The sequence below is a fragment of the Amblyomma mixtum genome, chromosome 1 (genome assembly GCF_055824585.1).
Source record: "Amblyomma mixtum isolate Tamu chromosome 1, ASM5582458v1, whole genome shotgun sequence".
Taxonomy (NCBI): Eukaryota; Metazoa; Arthropoda; class Arachnida; order Ixodida; family Ixodidae; genus Amblyomma; species Amblyomma mixtum.
In genome coordinates, this window is record NC_143012.1 from 317,049,456 (window position 1) to 317,070,375 (window position 20,920).

The window sequence follows — 20,920 nt, forward strand, 5'->3', positions numbered from 1 at the left end:
TGTAACGATGCACTCCGCAAAGTGCATCGTTAGTCCATGCGCCTTCAGATAGCATAAGTCGTGAAGATGCACCCTTCTTACACCCTTTTTTCTTAGAGTGTATAGTAGTAGTAGTAGTGGTTTAAAAAAAGAAAAAAAAAGGTCAAGCAAAGGAGTGTTGCCGGTCGCGGCAATTGCTCTGTTTACACATGGTTTACACGAACCCGAAAGGAGCGGGTTGATTGAGTCAAGCGTCGGGAAGAGCAAAGTCGCATGGTTCTTCTGATGTAACCAAGCCCCAAGCTTCCGCATTCATCATATATGGTGTATTCAACTAAAGGTCGGGAGTAATTGTGACCTCTAGGTACTTATAAAGCTTGATACTGTTGCCAGATAATGATTATCGATATGATATCTGAAGGTTAGCGGTTCTTTCTTCCGAATTACGGTCATTACAATAATTTTTAGTACCGATGACCATTGGTTACGCAAAACACCAGGTTTGTATTTCAGCACGGTAAGTTTAATTTTGCTTGAGCATAAAAAGGTGATTTTGTGGCAGATTATGCAACAATTTGCAAAAAGCCTTATTTTGGCAGTAGTTCTTTATAGTGACGTCATTAATGAAGACCAGAAACTGGAGCGAACCCAGGATTGAATTCTGTGGGATGCCTGACTCTACTAGCGCGAAACTGGAAAGTGCACCCTTCCAATATTTTTAACGGAATCACGCTAGCATCGACCGTTCACCCGATCAGCGCCCTACGACGGAACGAATCGGCAAACTCGCCGAGAGTTGCCGCATGCGCAGGATGCCGAGGCCGTCATCTGCCGGGCTGTTCCCGGAGCTGCGCGCTGCCCCCTACCCTTTCCTTCGCTTACCGCACTACCTGTCATTTTTTATCTCCCGCTTATCAAAATCGTGGGTCACAGCCATATCCGCATACAAATGCATACAAAACAAGAGCAAACGAAAGATTGATCGCAAAGTTCATTCGAGAAACGCTGAGTAATGCTGCTAGCAGCTGGGCGGCACGTGGCTTCTCCTGAATATCGGCGGCGAGTATGCCAGCAGTATTGCGGTCGAAGGAAAGAGTCGGGGGCTGCGCGCAATTTCTGGCCTAGCAGACGGCGGCCACCGTGAGCTGGTCTTCGTGCGCATGCGGCAACTCTCAGCCAGTCATAGTACAGTGGCCCTATTCGAGCCACTGTAGTCATAGGGCGCTGATCAAGCGAACGGTCGACGCTCACGTAATACCGTTAAAAAACTGGAAGGGTGTACATCATCGATGCTAACTGCCTGGCATGTAAGAAAGATATGTTTCAAATATGAACATTAACCAATAAGACCAATTCACACCACTCAGATGGCGTGTGCTTATCGCCCCATGAGTCTGCTGCTGCAGTCGCAGGAGACAGCAAAGCAGTTTGTCTTGATTAGAACAGAAACTAAGTTGCGTTAAGAAGTGCGACAGCGTATCTCGTATGTGAGTAAAACCCTGGTATTGCTTCCATCAATACTTACTTTGCTCCGAAGGCAAACAGTGTGTTTTTGTTGACGCCAGCTGGAGTTACCGGAATAACGCTTCACAAAGTACCGCTTTCTTTCAACGCAAGCCGCCTGTCTTGGACGGGATATGGCTGCCACCGCTTTGCAATGAAGCTCGGAAGCTTCCTGTAAACTTTGCAGTAGATACGGCCATGTAAAGTCTGTGAAGTTCAGACGAGGAATAGTCGGTCTTGATGTTGACTCTGATGAACGGTGCGCGGCGTAGTTTTGTGTCGTTCATTTTTTTCGCTTTCCTGTCTTCATCGCCGCAAAGAGCTACGCAGAGGACCTCTTACTAGAATGGGAAGCCTCTACGCTGTCCCATAGAAAGCGTACTGACGCGCTGTTTAAACAAGTAGCGAAAGTAAAAAAAAAATCTTGTTCTTGTGAATCGTGGGGACGTGCTTTACTCGTTCCCTGTGGTTCGCTTCCCCACAATGCACCCTCCTTAGCCGTGTTATACTTTAACTAACATGGGAGGGCATCGGCGTCGCATAAAGTCACTGGAACTCTGAAAGTACCGCAGCTGTTTTCTCTTCGCCGCCGCGCCGCCTATTGGCCAGTTGCGATCACTTGATTAGGCGCCTCCATAGATGGTCCACTCGCTCTAGGAGCCGACGGGGCGCAGTGCTTCCGATGGGGTTGGACTGCGTGTTTTACGAAGTAGCACGTTCAGTATCGCATCTGTGTGCGTGTGCGCGCGCGTGTCTGTGCCTCTATCTGAGCGTATGTCTGCGTGCGTGTGCGTGTCTCCGTGCGCGCGCGTGTGTCTGTGTGCGCGTTTGTCTGTGTATGTGTGTCTCTGTCAGTGCATGTGTCTGCGTGCGTATCTGTGCTCCGCGTGTGTCTGCGTGCGCATCTGTGCACCGCGTGTGTCTGTGTGCGTGCGTGTGTCTGTATGAGTGCGTGTCAGTGCGTGTGTCTGTATGCGTGCGTGTCAGTGCGTGTGTCTGCGTGCGTATCTGCACCGCGTGTGTCTGTGTGCGTGCGTGTGTCTGTGTATGCGCGTCTCTGTCAGTCCGTGTGTCTGTGTATGCGTGTGCCTGCGTGCGTATGTGTGCGCGCGTGTCTTTGTGCACGGCGTGTGTCTGTGCATGCGTGTCTCTGTCAGTGCGTGTGTCTGCGTGCGTATCTGTGTGCGCGCATGTCTTTGTGCACCGCGTGTGTCTGTGTGTGTGCGTGTCTCTGTGCGTCGTGTGTCTGTGTGAGCGTGACAGCTATAAATGTCTTCGGAGACGTTGCTTTACGAGATTTCGGAGAGCTCGTCGACTTTAGGGTCGCCCAACTGCCTCCCACAAGCCTCCCACCGGCTACTGACCACACGGAGGGAAGAACAGGCGGCAGGAAACAGTAAGCGTAAACAGAACGTTTTATACGCAGCAGATTTCCAAGTGAAGCGATTTACTAAACGTTTTGTTGTATACCGCTGGTAAGCACGCAGCCTGCCGGCTTTAAAGTTTTCCGGGTCCCGAAAACATGCATTTGCGAGCCTTTCGCGGAAGCGATAGGACAAGCCTGCTTCTTGCGTTGTTAGCTCACACCCATGGGCTCAAGAATACGAGAGGCTGCGCAGCTGTCGTGCAACGCTTTCAAGGTTTTCGAAACCCTCACCTCATCTAAGCTCTCAATCATGAATACTTTCATTAATTTTTGCGCAAAACCGATGAACAAGGCCGCCGCAAGGGAGACTTTCTTCGCCTAGCAGACGACGCGCTCGCCGCGCTGGACCACCTCTGGCAACAACACCCCAATGTTGCCTGCGCGCCCATGTGCGCGCCGCCCGCTGGTTGCGGTACTTTCAGAGTTCCAGTGACTTTAGCGTCGCAGCGACACGAGCGCCACGGATGGCGTGTTTGCTGCGCGCTCACGCGGGGGAGAGCTGCTCTCTTCGGCTCGAGATTTGGCCGCGTTCGAGCGTGTCGCGCGGCGTTGCGCTCTTCGCTGGCGGTGGTGGTGGTGAAAACTTTCATTTGGTTGGGAGCCACAGAGTGGCCCCGCTACATGGTCGGCGTTCCTAGTCCGGGACACCGCATGACGAGGCCCCGTCTCTCGCCCGTTTCACCAGAGCCCTTTGGGACTCAAGCGAGGAGCAGTTGAGGAGGGCAGTCTCCCATACCTCTCGGGAAGGGGTAGGGGAAGTGGGGAGGTGGGGATTTTGAGTACATGTCCACACCATGTGGAAGATATCACAGGTCTCCCCACAGTGCGGGCATCGCCTATCCGTGTTAGGATCGTAATGCTTTATGATTGCAGGACAGAGTAGAGTACCTGTCTGCAGGCGCCTTAAAGTTCTCTCCTCCGTCTTACTCAGCCGCTTTGCAGGCGCCGGGAAAAGGCGGTGGTTGTCGCTATAATGCGTTAATTTTTCCCTGAACCGTAGCAGCGGCTGGTTAGTCTCCGAGCCAGAAGAGCTCGGATGAGGAGCCCGGCGAGTAAGCGCTCGGGCAGCCGCGTCAGCGGCCTCATTACCTCGTAAGCCGTGCTGGCCAGGAGCCTAAATGATTCTTTTCGGTGTTGGATCAGTGGCAGTTCGTCTTAGAATACAAGCAGCTAAGGGGGAGAACTCCCCTGCCAAGCAATGATCACATGTTTTTCGGGAGTCCGTGATGATGATTCTCGAATTGGCGTGGGCGGCAGCAAGCGCTATCGCTATTTCCTCGGTTCGCATTGAATTAGAGGCTCGAAATGAGAGTCCATCAACCTGCATTTCCTGGTGAACGACAGCGGCCGTGTAAAATCCCGTGGGCGATGGTCCTGCTACGTCTTCATATATACACCGTGTCGGGAGCAGTGTTGTCTCTCAAGAGCCCGAGCCCGGCTTGTCGTCTGTTTTCGTGCATGTCGGTGCCCATGTTACGGGGGAGTGGGGAGACCCAGATCATATGGCGCCGCAGTTCTGGGATACGATCCGCCTCCTCTAGAGTGCAGTCGTGTTGGATGTGTGAGCGGTTTAGCAGGCGACGCCCGAAGGCCGTCTGCATGAGCCGCGTGTATTGGTTCTCGAGGTGGGCCTCCCGCAGCTCCTGGTAGGAGTTTAGCACCCCCAATGCCTTGAGTTTGGCATTAGAGGTAGCCACCGGGAGATCCAGGGCTCGCTTAGTTGCCTTGCGGATGATGGCGTCTATTCGCGCCTCGTCTTGCTTAGTAGTGCGGAGATATGGCACGGCGTAGAGGATCCGGCTAGTCACGGAGGCATAGACGAGCCGAAGTGCGTCCCTGCCCAGCTGACTGCCCCGCTTGTTGGAAACGCGGCGGATCATGCGCCCTACCAGTTCGCCTACTCTCTTGAGTTTCACGATAGTGGAGTCCGGTCTGAGTCTGTGGTGACTAAAAAGACCCAGAATACGGAGCTCCTCCACCTCTCTAATAGGACCTCCTGACAGATAGATGTGTATTGCTGTCCTATCCTTTGGGTTCGCTATGACATGCAGAAGCTCTGATTTCGCTGAAGCACATTGGCGCACACAGTCAATAGCATACGTATCAACTATGGAAGCGGCCGCTGAAGGCGGTCCTCCATGTCCCCAAGGCTCCCCTCGGTGGTCCAGATTACAATGTCATCTGCATATAACGCGCGTTGAATGGCTTCCACGCGGGCCAGTTGGCTTGGGAGGCGCATCATAGCTATGTTGAACAGAAGCGGTGATAACACCGGTCCCTGAGGGGTACCCCGTGTTCCCATCATGTAAGGGCCATATTCCTCGTCCTCAATTCGAAGAAAGGCCAGGCGATCAAGTTGGCCAGGGTGCTACCTTGTTTAACATTGTCGAAAGTCCCTTTCAGATCAAGGGCGAGGATGGTTTTGACATTGTGTTGCGTAGTTGTCGGTCGTATTACATCCCTGTGCGGCGACCTCGAGGTGGGAACATGCCCCCGTCAGCTCGTCCCGTCGGGCCTCGGAGTTTCCCCCTTGCCCTTGCGCGGGCGAACATTCGCTCGTATCTTGCTGGTGAGTCGGACGTCCTTGATTCCTCAGCGTATTTTGTTGCTAGCTTGCATTATTGTGTTAGCAATAAATTCCTGTTTGTGTCAGCCAGAGTGTCGTTCCTCTCTTCCCTCAGAGCAAGGCCCGGCATGGTCGGCGTGAGCTCGGTAGCGAACGCGACCACGGGGTGGGGTCTGGCGGTTTTGAACTTTGTCAGCCGCGGTTAAACGGGGGAAACGCATTTATCTCTCCCCATTTAAAACTCCACATAATATATTAATGCACGATATCACCGAAGTATAACGCATCAGCGTAGCAAGTCTTCTAAAATATTTCTTGTAACGACGGCGTTGTGAGCGCAGGAAAGTAGTAGACTGGTTGTCCTAGGAACATTTAGTCGCGACAGCCACGTTCCTTCTACATGAAACCCGCAATATGGGTAGGAAAAAAAAATGCGGTGCGCCGAGAAAAGAAAAAAAAAAGCTACGGTGACTGAAATTCCGGCCAAGTTATTGGCCAGCCCCGTACTATTTTCGGCGTCAAATGGATTCGAGGGCGTGAGGCACCGTGTAGCAAGCGGGGGACGATCGAGTCGGCAGAGGTCGCGGTGTCGATCGCGGCGGCTTCGTTTCCGGTCCTGTTCGACTGCCGCCCCCCGGCGGATGACGCCACGCGGTCGAGGAAGCGCGCGAACTCGTTTGCTGCGGTGTATAGCCTCTATAGGTGTATCGGACACCGCGACAGTGTTCTCGACGGATACGACGTCTTTCCTCATCGAAGCGGTCACACAGCGAGCGATGGCAGCGCACGAAACAGCGGTCCCATTTCGAAGCGATTGGAAATCAAAAAAGTTGCCGCATCATGCCCTGACCGAACCAATAATAAGTGGCAGATGCCTCTGCATTGAAACTGCTCAGGCAGTTCTGCTCACCATGCATCACGTGATCGCGACCCTCGCAGGTATAACGGATTTCTCTGCGAGAGACTTTTAAGGTGAAAGCCTTTAATGCCTCATACTGTCATGACCAAGGAATGTTAGCAAGTATGTCCACGTTTCGGCGTCATTATACTTAAAAAAAGAAGTGTGCCGAGGCTGGGAATCGAACCAGGGCCTTTGGCATTTGAAGTGGAGACGCCACCACTCCGCGACGAAGGCTCAGAGTTTGAGCATGAATAAAGGCGCTTCTGGTGAATGCATGGGTTTCATAAATAAAATAAAGTAAATAAAAAGTTAAAAATAAGAAATCAAACAAAAATAAAGAAATGAAATAAAAATATGAAAAGAAACAAAAATAAAATAATAAAAACAAACAAACAGTGCACCAGGAAACGCTTTCGCCCTGCAGCACTTTAGAGAGCCAAAGTGCCCCCTGAATTTTTCTAGACAGCTAGGCTCATGTTCATTAATTAAATATGTATTTACGCACGTAAACGACAAGCTGCTGCATTGCCTTCGCGTTTTTTTTTTTCGTTTTCTTAATCGGTAACGCCGTTGTACGAGCTCACGTTTGTACGTGTATTCTCTCCTGTTCCATTGCATCAGTTGCCGACACAGTCACGAATCCAAATGTTAACACAGCTACCATATGCAAGGTGGGGTTGCTGGCTCACTGGAATACTTTTACCATAAGAGTATTGCCTTAAAAGCAATAGCTGTTCCAATACATTGCAGTAAAAAAGTATTACTCCGACACCTTTTTAGCATAAAAGTTTTACGCTACAAAGCTGTTGAGTAACTTTTCGGAAGAAAATTTGTCTCAGCATGCACAATAGAAATCCACAGTGGCCAGGTTCAAATCAAATCACTTTATTTCGCCGCATGATACATTTTCAGGTGGAAGGGAGCTGCAAGAAAAAGCTGTCCCATATCACTCCATAAGAGCCAAAAAAAAATAATAATAATTGGATTCACCACATTTACTCCCGTGATGAATGCACCTGCTATTTTGGCTGTTAGTATTATTTTTATCTCGGGTAATAAACGCACCCCTTACGTTTGTAGCGCAGCTATTAATGCTAGCAGGCGCCTTTTCTTGAACGCCAAACCAATCACAGTAATAACTCGATTTAACGAAGTGAAGAGCAGTGACGAATTATTTCGTTAAATCGGTAAATTCGTAAAATCGGGGAAAATATTTTTTCACCCTTCGAAATCTAGTAATGTAGCGTCAACCCAAAGCTAGCGCGGCATCGTATTTGGTGATATCCGCTCTTGCGCGTATGAAAAGTCCGCGAAGGCAAGCCGAATCGCTTGTGCATGAAAGCGCCATCTGGTAAAACGGATTGGAAGCCAACGAGCTCGGGAAGCGTTGCCGCATCCTTAGTTGCGTGCATGGGCGTCCGGAAAGAAGGGCTGTTGCCCCCCCCCCCCCCCCCCCCCCCCCCCCCTGGAATTAGATACTTTTTATACTCTAGTAGAAAACAACTACAAACCTACCGCTTCCCCCATCCCCGGACATCGGGTGCCCCCCCCCCCCCCCCTCCCCCCCCTGGAAAAAGTTCTGCGGACGCCCTTGGTTGCGTGCAGCGGCGTAGCTTGCAGCCCTGTGAAAACGAAACCACAGCCGTGACTTGGGCTCCCAGATGCTACTGATTGCACGCTGCCAACAATCTGCGAGACATTATGAGCAAAATAAGTGAGGATTAGCCTCCTTTATACTCATTACTTCCCGAAGAAACTTCGTTAAATTGGGTTTAGCGGTCGTCTGTTTCGTTATTTCGGGTTATTGAGAACATTGAACCCTATGGATACTTGCCGAGGAATCAAAATTTGTTCGTTTTATCGGGAACTTCATTAAATCGGGTTTTGTTAGAACGAGTTTTAACTGTACAAGGTGCTATTAAGCGCCATCTGTCGAATGCCAAGACTGTTGTACTACACTCTATGAGACGAACAGAAAATAAGAATGTTCCGTGAGGAATCCGAGAAAAAAATTGAAACTGCGCCTGGACACCAAGGGCTCTCTCTTTACGATTAAGCTCCGTGCTCTCTTTATACTGCATTATGGACCGCTCAGTGAGTTTATATGTGCGGTTTTAAGGTATAGAAATTGTCGACTATGCTCTCTAACATTAAAACCGTGCTGTGCAGCGCGTTTCATTTGATGAATTCTATCAGTCTACCTTTTGGCCCCTTTTCATCTCTTCAAATTTCGTCTAAATATTTTATCCCGCGTAATGAACGTAGTCCCCAAATTTTCAGAATATTTGTTGGAACAAAATTGCGTTGATTACGCGAGTAAAAGTTTTCACGCACACGCACAAAAACTTTTATTTTCGTCATTCAGACGACGGAGGAGCGCTATCGGAGATGACGTCACAACGCAGCCGCTTGCTTCTGTCCATGAACGCGAACGACACCTCCTGCCATCTTGGGTCCGTAGTGGCCTGCCCAGAACTGGGTGTCCTTCCCGGAGTGCTTGAACTGGACGAAACGAACGCCCGCAGGGTAGTCGCGAAAGACGTGCGTGACCTGCGAGTAACGGCAGCGTCTGAACACACTGGGATAATTTCTTTTCAATTATTGCGTGAGCATTAGAGGGGTCTGTGCTGGCGAAATGGCGAGCGCCCTCTATCAGTAGCCTGCGGCAGTAGCCTGCAGCATACATCCCACGATGGGCATGTGGCAGCTCGCCCACGGGTCTACGAACGAACTTAGTATACTTCCTACACAAACTTAGTATACTATCTCGGATACAACGAACCTTAATATGTCACCTCGGATGTACCGAACATATATATGACACCTCGGATATAATTAACGAACTTTTGTGTTTTAACCTCGGATATAATTTAGTGACGCATTCAAATCATCCACGAGGATCGCCTTATTTTTTGTTCTGGTAGTGCTTTGTTCTCGTAGAAAAACGAAACGCCGGCGCCGGACAAGAAGCATATTGCCAGCACCTCAAGCAAAAATTGTAGTAATCACTTGAAAACACCGCATATTCGAATGTCCTGCATGGTATACGCAGTCAGTCGCGAAAAGCTTAAGCTCGGACATAAGGCGTTTGAAGTTAAATTGAATTGATTATATTTTCACGCAGCCAATGGGGTTGCCTGTAAAAGCTGTACTAGAGTGGACAGCTGGGATAGCAAGCATTCGTCACCAAATACCACAAGTGGCTACACTTTGTAACACCAGGTCAGCGGAAGCACTCGTTTTGAATGATCGCAATGCTGTGAAAAATGATAAGCGAGCACAATAGACATTGGGCGTCGGCAAAATCGAGAAACGGAAAACATGTGATGGAGCATCAGCCGCTAGAGTAATATTGCATTGAACATAGAGTCAAGGCACATGTATTCGATATAGTTGCATTACGTGCCAATATGTAAACACGTGTGCGCTCTTTTCCGTAAAAGATCGTATGCGCACAAAACACTGAAAGCGCCAAAACTGTAGCAAAGGGCAGGTGCTTTAGCGGCAGTAGAGTGCTTTTTGTTTCAGTAGAAAAACTAAAAAAGCAGCATGTTGCAGAAAGCAACAGCCGAACTTCAGCACAAAAGCTGGATGCAAAGAACAGAGAGCAGCGAACGGGCGCCAGCTGTCAGAAAGTTAAGACACGCGTTTTTATTCAACGTTAATGGTTCCATTAACGTTGTTTTTATTGGCGATTTCTACGAAACCAACGCCACACTGCGGCGGCATCGCGAATTAGCTCAACAAGGATTAGTGTGCGGAACTGCGTTGTTTGCTGCGTTGCCTGAGTGGCTGGCTGGTACATTCGGACGACGTAGTCCGAGCTTTGCTCCAGATATGTATCTTAGGAGCAGAGTTACACGAATATTTCTGTACTAACGATACAGAAGAGCCGCTAAGTATTATTGTGTGAGTTTGCTGATGCCAGTAATACAGAAAGAGCATGGGAACAGGTTTCCACGCTGTAGTTCAATGTTTGAAGGACCATGAGAACACTGTTCTTATAGGCACTCAGTCTATATTTCTAACAAGATTATTTGCCTTGCTGCGGAGCAACTGACCAACGCGGCGGTCAGACCTGTGGTGCAGCGGGGAATGCTAAGAATCACTGGCTCCGGACAGGCAACCATTGGAAACTGAACCTGATCTTACCGGCACTCACCTATGGGACAGAAACGTCGAGGCTAACAAAGAGGGTTTAGCTTTAAGGACAACGCAGCGAGCTATGAAAGAAAAGTGATAGGTGTAACGTTAAGAGATCGGAAGCGGGCAGAGTGGGCGAGGGAACAAACGCGGGTTAATGATATCGTAGTCAAAATCAATAGGAATAAATAGGCTTGGGCAGGGCATGTAATACGAAGGAAAGATAACCGATGGAGGAGACATGAGAGAGGCGTTTGCCCTGCAGTGGGCGTAGTCAGGCTGATGATGATGATGATGGGAGGGCGTCCACCTGAATTCGATGTGCTGTTTATACAGAAACACCGCTTAGAACATATGACTTCCTAGCACATTTCAACGAAAGAGAGAATGGAATTTTTGACAACACAACGGAAAAAAAAATGAACAAGCACCGAGGGGGAGCTTCAGTCTGCTTGCAGAGAGAGGCTCCCCGTCGCATGCGTAATTTTGTTTTGCGTTAGCACATTCCAAGTGCGAACAGTTTTGTGCTTGACTATATCTGCAACTGTAGGCTTTACTACAGAATGCGTGTGCGCTGATAAGGTGTTATGCTGTCCGCAGGGGGCAGGAGTGGGGAAAGTGGGTTCGAATTCCATTTCGTTCCGACTCTTCTTGCACTTCCATTTCCCAACGTATTCGATGTCTCTTGTCTACCGCACCGCTTTCACGCCAGCCGTTTTCCAACGCGAGACAGTGATTTCTTTCTTGTCCCTCGTTTATTACTTTGCACGTTCGAAGAAACGGTCTGTTTAGCTCCTTCGAAGCTGCTACCACCGACAAATAAGCGCGAGTTTATGGTGAAATTTAAAACAAGCGTGGCTGATCCCAGAAGCAGTCATCCGTAACGCCGCTATATTCAATACTTTCGACGCGCCCCATCAGGCCGTGAAAATCGCCGGTAGATCCAATACGTTAGAATACCTTAAGGGCAGCCAAGTAATGAATCACGCTTGTTTGACATCATATCAAGCACTTACGTACAGCAAGCGAAGTCACGTAGAAGGATTAAACCGATAAACACTCCTAAAGCGATTGAAGGTCTCCATGCTATCATAGCTACGTCGTCATCCCAGCGAGTAAAATACTAATGATAAAATAAAAACAGAAAATATAAAAAGAAGAAAGCGCGGGAGACAGGTGGTGCCAGGCATGTGTTGTCCGTTCTTTTCCCCCTACTTTGCTCCGAAACATTTAAATTAGCAACATCTGGCAACAATCCCAAACAAAAGTACTATATGAGATTAAGTAAGCGGATATACCGACAGTGCCGAAGTTCCGGAACAAAACGTCGTTTGATGTAGTTGTGTGCAAATTTCAGTACGGAATTTCGATAAGAAGTCCCCGTTTACAGCTAATATTATGCTTCATTCTATTAATAGCAGGGAAATCAAAATTCTTCCGTTTCCGACGTGATGCCGCATGTTGTCCGTTCCACTCAAGCAAAGTCGTACGTTGGTCTGATATAGCAGAACAAATGCTCCCAACTAGCTCAACAAAAAATAAGTGCCAAGTATGGCCCCCTTGAGCATGTTTTCATTAAAACTCCGATACGTGACATTCTGCAGTGATCTAATAATGAAATGTGCGCTAGCTAGAGACCCCCCACTCGTCTGAAAGCAGTCACTTGCCTGATTCCACTTGCTGCCAAGAAACTGCTCAGTCTCAATCCAGCCAGAGCTGTACACTTGCAGTACTTCCGCTTTGCCACCCAGAAGTGTCACCGTCAGCTTGTACTTGCAACCGCTGTCGAATCGAGCCGCATGCCTGTGTAAAAAACGTAAAAATGCGAGTTGTGTCTATTAAGACACAATTATGTTTAGCTTTTATGTCGGATATTTAGTGAACAAAAATTTCTCTACATTTCACTCATAAAAACGCATGACGGCATGAGTAAGACAGTATGTAGTTGGTAGCTAAGGTTTCTAAATGTTGCTCTATTGAATTCGTGGGTTATTAATGCAGAAATCACTCCTTGCGAAAAAGAAACAGATTTGTTTCCCTCTCCCCCCAAAAAAAACACCAGAAGCATGCCAGCAGAAGTTGACCATAAGGCTCAGAAATTGAATAACCTATGTGTTAACTGTACACAATGACTAAGGTGAACATTTTTCAAGAAATGCTTTTCTGAAAGGCTGCTGCCATGCTTCTTATGTTTTACTGCTCTTCAGCTGCCTATATGTGATTGTACGGATTACACACATGGCGTCTTAATGCGCAATAAACTCGTGACTGTGACGCGTTAATAATGACTAACAGCTATTCGTGAAATCAAAGAGAGGCATTTCAATTTATAGTGCATCAGAGAGTCCAGCAGCAATTCCTGCTAATACAAAGATACACTGCAACATCCAACAATACGTGGATTGCTTTGGAATTCAAGTAATCTGAAATATATTAGTTAGCTATAGCTTACAATTATTTAGAAGTTATTACATGCAGCTGTTGCATACGGTTGCAGCATTTTATACGGAGCACAGTTATTACGTTGATGCATACGTGCAAGTCATGTTATTTTCGAGTTCAATGACACTAAGCTTATAGAGTTTAAATTGTGCTTTGCAGAGTGTAAATAAAATGCATGAGAAAACAGGAATGTATAAACAAAATATTCTGACATCAATGAAGAAACTGTCCTTCTGTCACTGAAGCTGAAAAAGACTCACAGCTTGTTTCTCCACTAGTTTTTCGCCTATCTCCAGCTTCTAATTGATTAGCCTTAATATTTTTTTATACCGAGAGCAAACGCTTATATACAGTACTGATAAAGTGTAAGTTAAAAATATTGATTACTGCAGAGCCCCAATCGAAACACAGATTTTATGAGCATGACATCATTAATATTATGACATGCGATCTATCGTAAACATCAAGAAACATAAGTTGTATAATCCGATAAACTTAAATGGCATGTGCTTTCATGAAATATGGTGCATATTCTGCTTCCGGTGATGTCATACACGTCAGTGAAGGTAGCCATCCAGTTAATTTCAAGTTCCGCTACATACATTGTAAAGTTACTGACATAGCGGTGGCAGAAAACATGAAACGTGTAAAAGACGACAGACAATGATAATATTTATTACGTTTACCCTAGTGTTAAATTTTATGAAGCACTGTAGCCAATTAAAAGTTCTTAGAAAAAATGCATTGTGGGTGATGATCACACACCATTCCGACACTTCGATGTCCGGTCTGACTGCATCCATGATTACTGGAAGAACGCCCTCACTGACTAAGTCGATAACTTGCTGCTTTGTGCATGTCAAACATGAAGTTGCAAAACACCCCTGCATTTCTGTTGAAACAAAGAAAAAAATCACACACGCTGGTTAAAGCCGTCCTAACACAGCTACCTTTCGATCACAAAAAAACTCCCTGTAATCGCTAGGGCGCCTTACGAGCGTCATAGGCCCGGAAAATAATTTTTCCCCAACGTGCTGTAACAAGGGAAAAATTAAAGACCCTGAAACGTCTTTTGCCAACTGCGGTGGCTCAGTAGTTAGGGCGCTCGGCTACTGAGCCGGAGTACCCGGGTTCGAATCCGACCACGGCGGCTGCGTTTCGATGGAGGCGAAACGCAAAAAGGCGCCCGTCTGCTGTGCGATGTCAGTGCACGTTAAAGATCCCCAGGTGGTCGAAATTATTCTGGAACCCTTCACTACGGCACCTCTTTCTTTCTTTCTTCTTTTATTCCCACCTTCCCCCCTTCCCTTGCGGCGCGGTTCAAGTGTCCACCGATATACGTGAGACATATACTGCGCCACTTCCGTTCCTCAAAAAACAATTTACCAATTTTTTCAAAACTTTAAAATATGCTATACCAAAAGCTTTGTCCGAGGGATTTGTTCGTGCGCACTAACGTCCGATTAAGTACACTTGGTGCACATTCATGTAAAATTTATTCAATCATTAAATCATAGTATTACTGACCTCAGTTTCACGCCATAACAGGATATGATGCAAAGTATACTGCACAATAAACGATTTTACTGGGAAACACAAGGACAGCGAAATAAGGCGTGGCTGTTATAAAACAGAATTAACGAAGGAAAAAAGAAAAATAGTGCGCTACAGTACAAGGCTTATCCTTGTAGTGAGAACATATCTTAATCTGGGTAGTGTCATTGATTGACTGGGCTGTCATAAAAATAGGCCGACACCACTGGGTGGAGCTACGTGGCCACCTTTGTGGGCGTGTTTGAGGGGCACTTGCCACTTCGTTCTTGAGTTGTTTCCAACTGCAGCGCCTGCTGCAGGCAGAAGGGTTTATTCTTTCTGTTTCCCCTCGTACCTTTTTATAAAAACAGGGTTATGGTCTCCTACAATCAAACAAGGTTATGGTCCTACAAGCGTACGTGTGCCCCCTGTTGACATTTAATTCATAAGACCGACCGGAAGTTGTTACGAACGCAATCAGAGGATGCAGCAGCATTGCCAGTGGCACCTCTGCTGGTACTATGGCAGCGCACCGCTAATAGATACACTTGATGCCGAGTACCAGAATAGGCACGTCAGTGCTTCACTGCCGAACTTTAGTTTTTTTGAGTGTGCACAAACACCGTGACACCCACACAGAAAAAAAACGGTGCAGTTTGCAAAATGGATAACTTACATAACCTCAGCTGATAGGATCTGCACTACAGCAATGCGTGCTGCAAAATAATAAACGTAACGTGATTGTGTGTATAGCTTACTCGCCTAAAGGCAAAGGATCAGCGCCGTCCGGGGTTTCCTCGCATTTCCATCCGGCGCCTCCCTTATATATTACTTGCCAACCTGCGAATGCACCTTAAAGAGAGAAGGAGAAAGCCACAGCTGGTCAAAGCTTGAGGCAGCATAATTTACGGGCGAACAGCACGGCGCGAAATCTGTGATATATCGGTGAAAACAGGAAAAAAAATTTTCAACTGGAGACAAACTATTTAAAAGGCCTCTATCTCAGAGGTTGCTCGCAGTGAAGTGTAATGTATACCAAGCACGAGGCTTGCAAAAGTATGCTGTTCTCGCACGCTCGCGAGCCAACCAAATAAGACTGGAAACCGTCGCCTGCTCCACTGCGAACAACTTGTGAGATGGTATATAAAACGCTCATCAGGCTTGCATAAAAACCACTCCTCGTATAGTCTGACGTTCAGCGCAACACTCTAGGCTGCTACTTTTAAAAAGCGATATCTGCGTCAGGAAGGCTTTCGGTGTATAGACATTAAGGAGTAGTAGTATAGTGCAAGCACTAGCAGAACGATGCCGCCACTCCGAGATCATACGATTCATTTGTTACAATAAGCAATGGAACTTCTATATGTGATGCACGATTTGGGTTTGTATGAGTTAGCTGCCTTGTTAGGCTTAGTAATACAGACATTGTTGCCATTTTTTCGTCGCGAGAGAGAATGAAAAAAAGTCGCGCTTATTAAAAAAAAAATGACTTATTTTAGTTTGGGGGAGAAATTCTAGAGGCTTGTGTACTGTGCGATGTCAGTGCACGTTAAAGAACCCCAGGTGGTCGAAATTTCCGGAGCCCTCCACTACGGCGTCTCTCATAGCCTTAGTCGCTTTGGGACGTTAAACCCCATAAACCAAACCAAACCAAACCTTTTATTCTAACAAGCGTTGACACGAGTTTGAACATCTTAATTGCATTAAAGACATAACTGCAAATACTGCAGCGGTGGCTATCTAATACTAACTTTCTGACCGGCAATTAAGAGATAAAGACGAACGAAAACAATGACTTTGTTAACTGTGGATATGATATGGACTCCTAGAGCACGATCTTGACGTGCACTTTGAATACGACCACGCGTTCAGTCGCCGAAGCCAGATTGACACCCACGCACCTTCCGGGGCATCGCCATGCCCGTTGCGGAGCAAGTTGCGGCCGTAGGGGTTTCCGATGTAGATGCTCTGGTAGTATCGTGGCGGGAATTTCTCCAGGCTGAAGGTGGGGATCACTTTGCCGTCCCGCAGACACTTGATCTTCCAAAAGCCGTTTCTGTCGATTATGTCACGAAAGAGCTTGCACGTGTGGCGGCAGCTTTCAAGCAGATCCGTCTGGTCCACGAATGAAAGCACATGTTCGATCAACTGCTCAGGAAGATCCGTCAAGGGAAAAATATCGGCAGCTGGCATCGGTTTCTCACGGCTCAATGCAGCAGGCAAACATCTGATGTGCTTCATAGCAGCGTGTCTGAAGCATTGATAAATGTTATCTGTTATCATCGTCATAGTGAGGACAGACGCGCCAGCGCAGGTCACGTGAAGTGACCGTGGCTGGCCTTGAAGCAGATTACGCAACATGGTGCGAGAGTTATTATACACTACGTATAGCAACTTATCTTGAGGGAGGGGAGCGGTTGGGGTAGTAACGGTGCTTGTATCTCGACTCGTGATAACGAAGTGAAGTGCAGCAGGGTTTCAGTTGAGGTCACCTGGGAAAGCCGCTAGATGCTAGCGCAACGTCCATGTTCGTGGTCAGTCCCGCGATTGGACTACTGCCAGCCGCAGCAGCTAATCCGCTGTGAAGTGGCCCCTGTTGCTGCGATAGTTTTGCATGTCTCGCAGCTCTCGCCGTAGCTAATCTGTTTTTTTTTAATGTTTTATGGGTATGTGGTGACACGCTCTGCGCATATTTCCGCGCCGCCTCCGCCTTGTTATCATCCGACCTAGCGTAACACTGCCACGCGCTGGACTGCTATCTACTACTATATACTATCTACACTATCTACTATCTACACTACTATCAACTGCTATCTGCTACTACACACACACACACAAGCGCGCGCGCACACACACACGCACACGCACACGCGCTGGACTGCTATCTACTACTATATACTATCTACACTATCTACTATCTACACTACTATCAACTGCTATCTGCTACTACACACACACACACAAGCGCGCGCGCACACACACACGCACACGCACACGCGCTGGACTGCTATCTACTACTATATACTATCTACACTATCTACTATCTACACTACTATCAACTGCTATCTGCTACTACACACACACACACAAGCGCGCGCGCACACACACACGCACACGCACATTAGGGTAGGCGTGTCAACAGCACGAAGCAGGCCTTACGTGCCCCTTTCCCATCGCCGTGGCTTCAACCAGCTGCATAATCTCAGCCATCACGGCATACGCGCCTCTACACGCCTCGTAGCTGACCGCTATGTCTGGCCCTCCATGCAGCGGGATTGTCGCAGCTGGTCACGCTCCTGCATTCAATGCCAGCGCGCTAAAGTCACTAGGCATGTCACTTCACCGCTCGGAGCATTCCCCCAGCCCTCTGGTCGGTTTCAACACGTCCACCTCGATATCATAGGGCCCTTTCCCCCAGTTAGACCTTATCGCTACTGCCTCACCGCCATCGATCGGTATACTCGATGGCCTGAGGCATGGCCCCTCGAGGGAATCACCGCGGAAGACGACGCCTCGGCCTTCTTCGCGGGATGGATTGCTCGCTTCAGACCCCCTCGCCGCGTCACCACCGACCAAAGACGACAGTTCGAATCGCACCTGTTCAGGCTCCTCGGGCAGACCATCGGGTTCGAGCGCTTAAGGACCACCAGCTAGCACCCCTGTGCCAACGGCATGATCGAGCGCTTCCGCCGACAGTTTAAAGCAGCCATCATGTGCCACTCGGACTCAACACGGCTCGAAGCCATTCCAGCCGTCGCCCTTGGTCTTCGCGCCACCTTCAAGTCGGACATTCAGGCTACACCCAAGGTAGCACCGAACATTAGAATAGTGTTATAAAAATGTTACTTAAGTTGGAGTAATGTTACATGTTGCATAGTAACTTTACATTAACATTAAAAATTAACATATAACGTTATAAGTTACATAAGAAACATTACTTTCACATTCTAAACAAACGTTGTTTTAATGTAATCTTATAAATTTTATTATAATGTTAGAGTCGCAACTATAAAACAACATTGCAAATATATTTCGAGCACGGATTTCCAGACATTTTTTCACTGTTCTTACAGTAAAGATGTTTTTCAACTAACAGTACCTTGTAACTACATCTCTTAGATAGTACTCGCCATAGATTACATGAAGAGCCCCATTATTTTGTCACAAAACTTTAGTTATTACCCATTCCCCACTGTCACTCATGGGACATCCCGCAGTAGCGAGTATATAAGCTCGGCGGCATGATATCCGTTTGGAGGTGAGTGAATACGAGTTGCTGTGCTTTAGTGTAGTGGAGAAGGTGTCGCGCTTGTTGTTGGTTCTTGCAAAGTGTTGTAAGTTGTGTGCCGTCACCACTGGCAGGCCTGCATGCTTGTGCGGGGCTGCTTCACCATTTTCGAGAATGTTGCATTTATGTTGTTTACATGTTTCATGAATGTTTGGGGAAGGTTATTCGAACGTTTATATGTAACATTACAAAAACATTAGAAAAAAAGGACATTAAGGACATTGAAATAACATTTGAGCGTAACAAAAATGTAACATTATCGCAATGTTTCGGTGCTACCTGGGACCTGCAGAGCTCGTCTACGGGGAACCACTCCGTCTACCAGGCGAATTTCTTGCTGTACCGCCATCCACCACCGCGACATCAGATCCCACCGATTTCGTCTCCTGGTACCGATGCACCATCGCTGCCCTCCGCCCGTCACCCGCAGCTCACCACTGCCCCTTTCGTCTTCAAGGATCTGGCAACGTGCACGCACACTTTTCTCCGCGACGACACCGTCCGCAGGCCTTTCCAGCTACCTTACAGCGGACCCTATCCAGTTCTCCGTCGCGACGACAAAACCTTCACCCTGCGCGTCTCTATCGACCAGCTGAAGCCAGCTTACACCGATTCCGCCGAACCAGGAAATTACAGTGCACCCACAGTGCACCCACAGGAAATTACAGTGCATCCACTACCACCGACATCGCAGCCTGCTTCTGTCACTACACGCTAGGGACATCGGGTACGCTGCACAGATTTTTACAAGCCTTGAGGGCTCTCCACTTAGTGGGGGGGAAAGGGGGGGGGGATGTGGCGACACACTCTGCGCATATTTCCGCGCAGCCTCCGCCTTGTTATTATCAGACCCAGCGTAACACGGCCACACGCTGGACTGCGTTACCGATAAAACACAGTGCCACCGCTGCATCACCCGAGGCATGCGTCGCCGACGGTGGCTACAACATCAGGCTGCCCGGCTGGGTAGGGCGGCTTTTTCCTTCCGCTACCGAGACCAGCGTAGCGTTGGTATGCTCGTCCGCCGCCACCGCTATTCGAATAAACAGTTCCGTTTTTATCTTGGGAAGCGTCCTTCAGCAGAAACGACATACCACAGGGGTTTAACGTCCGAAAGCGACTCGGGCTGTGAGGGACGCCGTAGTGAAGGGCTCCAGATAATTTCGACCACCTGGGCTTCATTAACGTGCACTGACATCGCACAGTACACGGGCCTATAGCATTTCGCCTCCATCGAAATTCGACCGCCGCGGCCGGGATCGAACGCGCGTAGCTAATCTGTAGTAATCCTGTAAGAGCAAACGACTCAGTTGGTTAAAGCTCACTACTAGGCACCCTATGGTTACCTGCATGCAGCATGCACAAAATAGTCGATGCACTGAAAATATTCTATTCTGTGAATACATTGACCCGTGCGACTGCAGAGACGCCGGCGTGGTGCGCGAGGCGGTGATCCTATCGCGGGTTGCACTCACGGACATCAAAGGTGTTTCTTGTATGGCATGCGACCAAATTAGAGTTAAGATGTCTATTGATGCGCATAATGTTTCGACGAGCGGATGAGAACAAGAGCTCTGCATGGATGATACATACCGGGTGTTTCACCTAAAATGTTCGGCAATTTTAAAAAATAGGCTTTTTTGGCATAGCATTTCAACGGTGTAGCTCATTTGTATAGGGCTAAGACGTTCTAAGTAGTAGGCTGGTTAAGTAATACTGAATAGTTCACTTTCTAACTATTACTGTTAGCCTCCTTATTCAATGAGAGGCGTGTAAGCCCACGGTTAGTATATCCATGTCAGTTTCTAGATTTCTGAAGCGCACAGAACTTCGCCGCTGTGGTACAATAAATTCTGGCTATTTCGACGAGTTACGTGCACTGGAAGAGCTGCTTTGTCTGCAAGCTTCTCCAAAGCGCATGCATTTTGGCGCGATGTAGCCAAAATTTGTTGGGCTACGGCGTCGAGGGTAACTGCATTTTCGAAATTGCAAAAATTGATATGGATATCATATTTGCGGAGAGGTGCACGCTTCTCAATAAAGAACGAGACTTACAATAATAGCGCAAAAGTTAATTACTCAATTAGTTAACAAGCCTACTAGTTGAAACGTCTTAGCCGTATTCTGAAGTGCTACACC

The 20,920-nt window shown here is 47.9% G+C and overlaps 1 protein-coding gene and 1 pseudogene across 1 annotated transcript; both read right to left on the reverse strand.

Annotated features, from left to right (window-relative positions):
- Positions 1 to 3,542: 3,542 nt before the first annotated feature.
- Positions 3,543 to 5,150, reverse strand: LOC149372582 (uncharacterized; annotated as a pseudogene).
- A 3,556-nt stretch (positions 5,151 to 8,706) lies between these two features.
- LOC149372583 (F-box only protein 44-like) lies at positions 8,707 to 16,854 on the reverse strand. Its single transcript, XM_089586703.1, has 5 exons — positions 16,395 to 16,854; positions 15,256 to 15,345; positions 13,726 to 13,852; positions 12,186 to 12,321; positions 8,707 to 8,925 (listed from the first exon to the last, which is right to left on the reverse strand). The coding sequence occupies exons 1-5, from the start codon at positions 16,852 to 16,854 to the stop codon at positions 8,770 to 8,772; spliced, it is 969 nt and encodes a 322-aa protein (XP_089442829.1). The 3' UTR covers positions 8,707 to 8,769.
- Between the last annotated feature and the right edge of the window lie 4,066 nt (positions 16,855 to 20,920).

Coding starts and splice junctions, on each gene's coding strand:
- LOC149372583 (XM_089586703.1), bottom strand. CDS start 16,854: ATGTTGCGTAATCTGCTTCAAGGCCAGCCACGGTCACTTCACGTGACC. Junction 12,322..13,725: donor GACATCGAAGTGTCGGAATG/GTGTGTGATCAT, acceptor TTTTTTACACAG/GCATGCGGCTCGATTCGACA. Junction 8,926..12,185: donor TTGGCAGCAAGTGGAATCAG/GCAAGTGACTGC, acceptor CGTTACTCGCAG/GTCACGCACGTCTTTCGCGA.